This window comes from Rhincodon typus, unplaced genomic scaffold (assembly GCF_021869965.1).
Source record: "Rhincodon typus isolate 14 unplaced genomic scaffold, sRhiTyp1.1 hic_rhity00004357, whole genome shotgun sequence".
Classification (NCBI taxonomy): domain Eukaryota; kingdom Metazoa; phylum Chordata; class Chondrichthyes; order Orectolobiformes; family Rhincodontidae; genus Rhincodon; species Rhincodon typus.
Window position 1 is genome coordinate 10404 of NW_025969995.1, and position 2760 is coordinate 13163.

At 49.2% G+C, this 2760-nt stretch overlaps 1 protein-coding gene across 1 annotated transcript in view; it reads left to right on the forward strand.

Annotated features, from left to right (window-relative positions):
* Positions 1 to 2367, forward strand: part of LOC109923923 (short transient receptor potential channel 2-like) — a gene marked incomplete at both ends in the record, with an annotated part of 11195 nt that extends 8828 nt beyond the window's left edge. The window contains one exon of the mRNA XM_048593880.1: positions 2175 to 2367. Within this exon, the coding sequence (XP_048449837.1) occupies positions 2175 to 2367 (193 nt within the window). The remainder of the gene's footprint in view (positions 1 to 2174) is intronic.
* Between the last annotated feature and the right edge of the window lie 393 nt (positions 2368 to 2760).

Below are 2760 nucleotides of genomic sequence, written 5' to 3' on the forward strand. Positions count from 1 at the left end.
GGGACAGTGAGGCTCTCACTCCCACAGGGTGGGGGGGGGGGGGAGGGGGGGGCTCTCCCCCCCAGGGGGGGGGGGGGGGTCGCTCCCACAGGGACTGGGGGGGTGTGGAGAATGTGTGACTCGCTCCCACAGGGAGTGGTTGAGAGAATTGTGTCGATACCTTTAAGGAATGAAAGGATATAGCAATGGGGTGAGATGTAGCGGGGAGGAGGAGGAGCCTGTTACAGAAGCAGTTGGGTGGGCCTAAAGGCCTGGCTTTGTCCTGTGCTATGTAATTCCATGCACTCTGTAATTGATGTGTGTGATCAGTCAGTACAGGTTTACCGAACCAGCCAAACCAGATTTCTGATGATGTAAATAACACTGTAGCTTAGGGACCAAGACAGAAACAACTGGAGAAACTCAGCAGGTCTGGCAGCACCCACAGAGAGAGAAACAGGATTAATGTTTTGAGTGCAGTGATCTTTCTTTGGAACTGAAGAGGTCTGTGGAAGGGTGGAGTGTTTGCTGAGGAAGGGGTGTTAGGGTTTGCATGGCAGGCTACCTCACACTCAGGGACATTTTTACAAAGAGAGCAGCGATGTGTTTCCAGGCTAACGTTTCTGTCTCAGGCCTGCTGCTGTGCTCCTGCGAAGCTCAGTGCAAACTGGAGAAACAGCAGCTGATGGTCTCCTCAGGGACCTCACAGCCCTCAGGTCTCAGCATTGAGTTTAATCATTTCAGAAAGCAAATACCTCCTTCCTTGTTTGCTCCCTTCCCTCTCAGCGACAGTTCCATTCTATATGGGCTGCTCCCAATACAGGGCAGCTAGCTCACTGAAGGACCAAGTATTTTCTCAATGAGTGACATTAGGAACCTGTGGGGACTCCATGTACAAAAATTGTTAAAAACTAAAGGGCTGGTTCACATTCACTCTCAGTCACACTCTCATTCACACTCACATACACACTCACACTCACACATACACACTCACACACATACATACACTCTCATACTCACACATACACACACACTCACACACACACATACACACTCACACTCAGACATACACACTCACACTCACGCACACACACAGAGACACACACACACTCACACATTCACACACACACACTCACACATGGACACTCACATTCACTCACGCATGCACATGCACATTCACACACACTCACACACACACAGAGACACACACACACACACATTCACACAGACACACACACACACACACACATTCACTCACACTCACACACACACTCACGCACACACACAGACACATTCATGCACACACACACACACACGGACACAGACACACACACACGCACTTTCTCACACACACACAGTCACTGGCTCTCATACTTACACAAATACTCAGACTCACCCACATGCACACAAACACTCACACACTCACAAACACACCCACATGTTCACTCTCAGACACACCTAAATGCTCACACTCACACACACACATTCACACATCACACACACTTTTACTTACACACATGCTCACATACTTGCTCACACACACCTGCTCACACACGCACGTGCACACACATGTGCACACAGTCACACCCATACACACAGTCACACAAACACACCCACTCACTCACACACTCTCTCACACACACACATAATCACACACACACACACACACACACACACACTCAAAGGCTTACACACACACTCACACACATTCTCACCCATGCACAAACATACATTCTCTTACATTCACACGCACTCTCTCACGCACACACTCACACACTCACACACATTCTCACACACATATTCGCACTGACGCACACTCATACACACACATTCTCATACACACATTCTCACACACACACATTCACACTCACACACACACCCACACACACACATACACGCACTCACACACATTCTCACACACACTCACACGAAAATGCATTGACACACAGGCACACGCACACTCACTCAAACACACACTCGCACTCAGACGCACACAGATACAGACACCCACACTAAATGGGCAGCTTTTGGGAGCAAGAGCCCTGTTTGATTTTCACCCTGGTTCTCATTGTTCAGTTCTCAGTGCAAGGATCACCGTGTCATTGAGTGAGGTTAGAGTCTGACAGAGTTGGTAACAACACAGTTTGGCTTCTGTGCTGTGTGACCAAAGGGTTGTTTCTCTCCCCCTGGTGCAGTTTTAATGGAACGCTCCAATTCCTCTTCTGGACCATGTTTGGGATGGAGGAACCAACTTCAGTTGATCTCACAGAGTTTGTGGTGGCGGAGTTTGTAGGACGGGTTCTGTATGGGTTTTTCACCATCATCATGGTCATAGTGCTGCTCAACATGTTAGTCGCTATGATCACAAACTCCTTTCAGAAGATTGAGGTAAGGCTGATCATTCACAGCAAGAGTGACATTAATGTTTGAGAGAACAGCAGTACATGTGGAACCGGTATCTAACCCTGTGCTGTCCCTGTCCTGGGAGGGTTTAATGGGGGGATAGTGTAGAGGGAGCTTTACTCTGTATCTAACCCCGTGCTGTCCCTGTCCTGGGAGGGTTTGATGGGGGAACAGTGTAGAGGGAGTTTTACTCTGTATCTAACCCCGTGCTGTCCCTGTCCCGAGAGGGTTTGATGGCGGAACAGTGTAGAGGGAGCTTTACTCTCTCTGTAACCTCATGCTATCACTGTCCCGAGAGGGATTGATGGTGGAACAGTGTAGAGGGAGCTTTACTCTGTATCTAACCCCGTGCTGTCCCTGGCCCGGGAGGGTTTGATG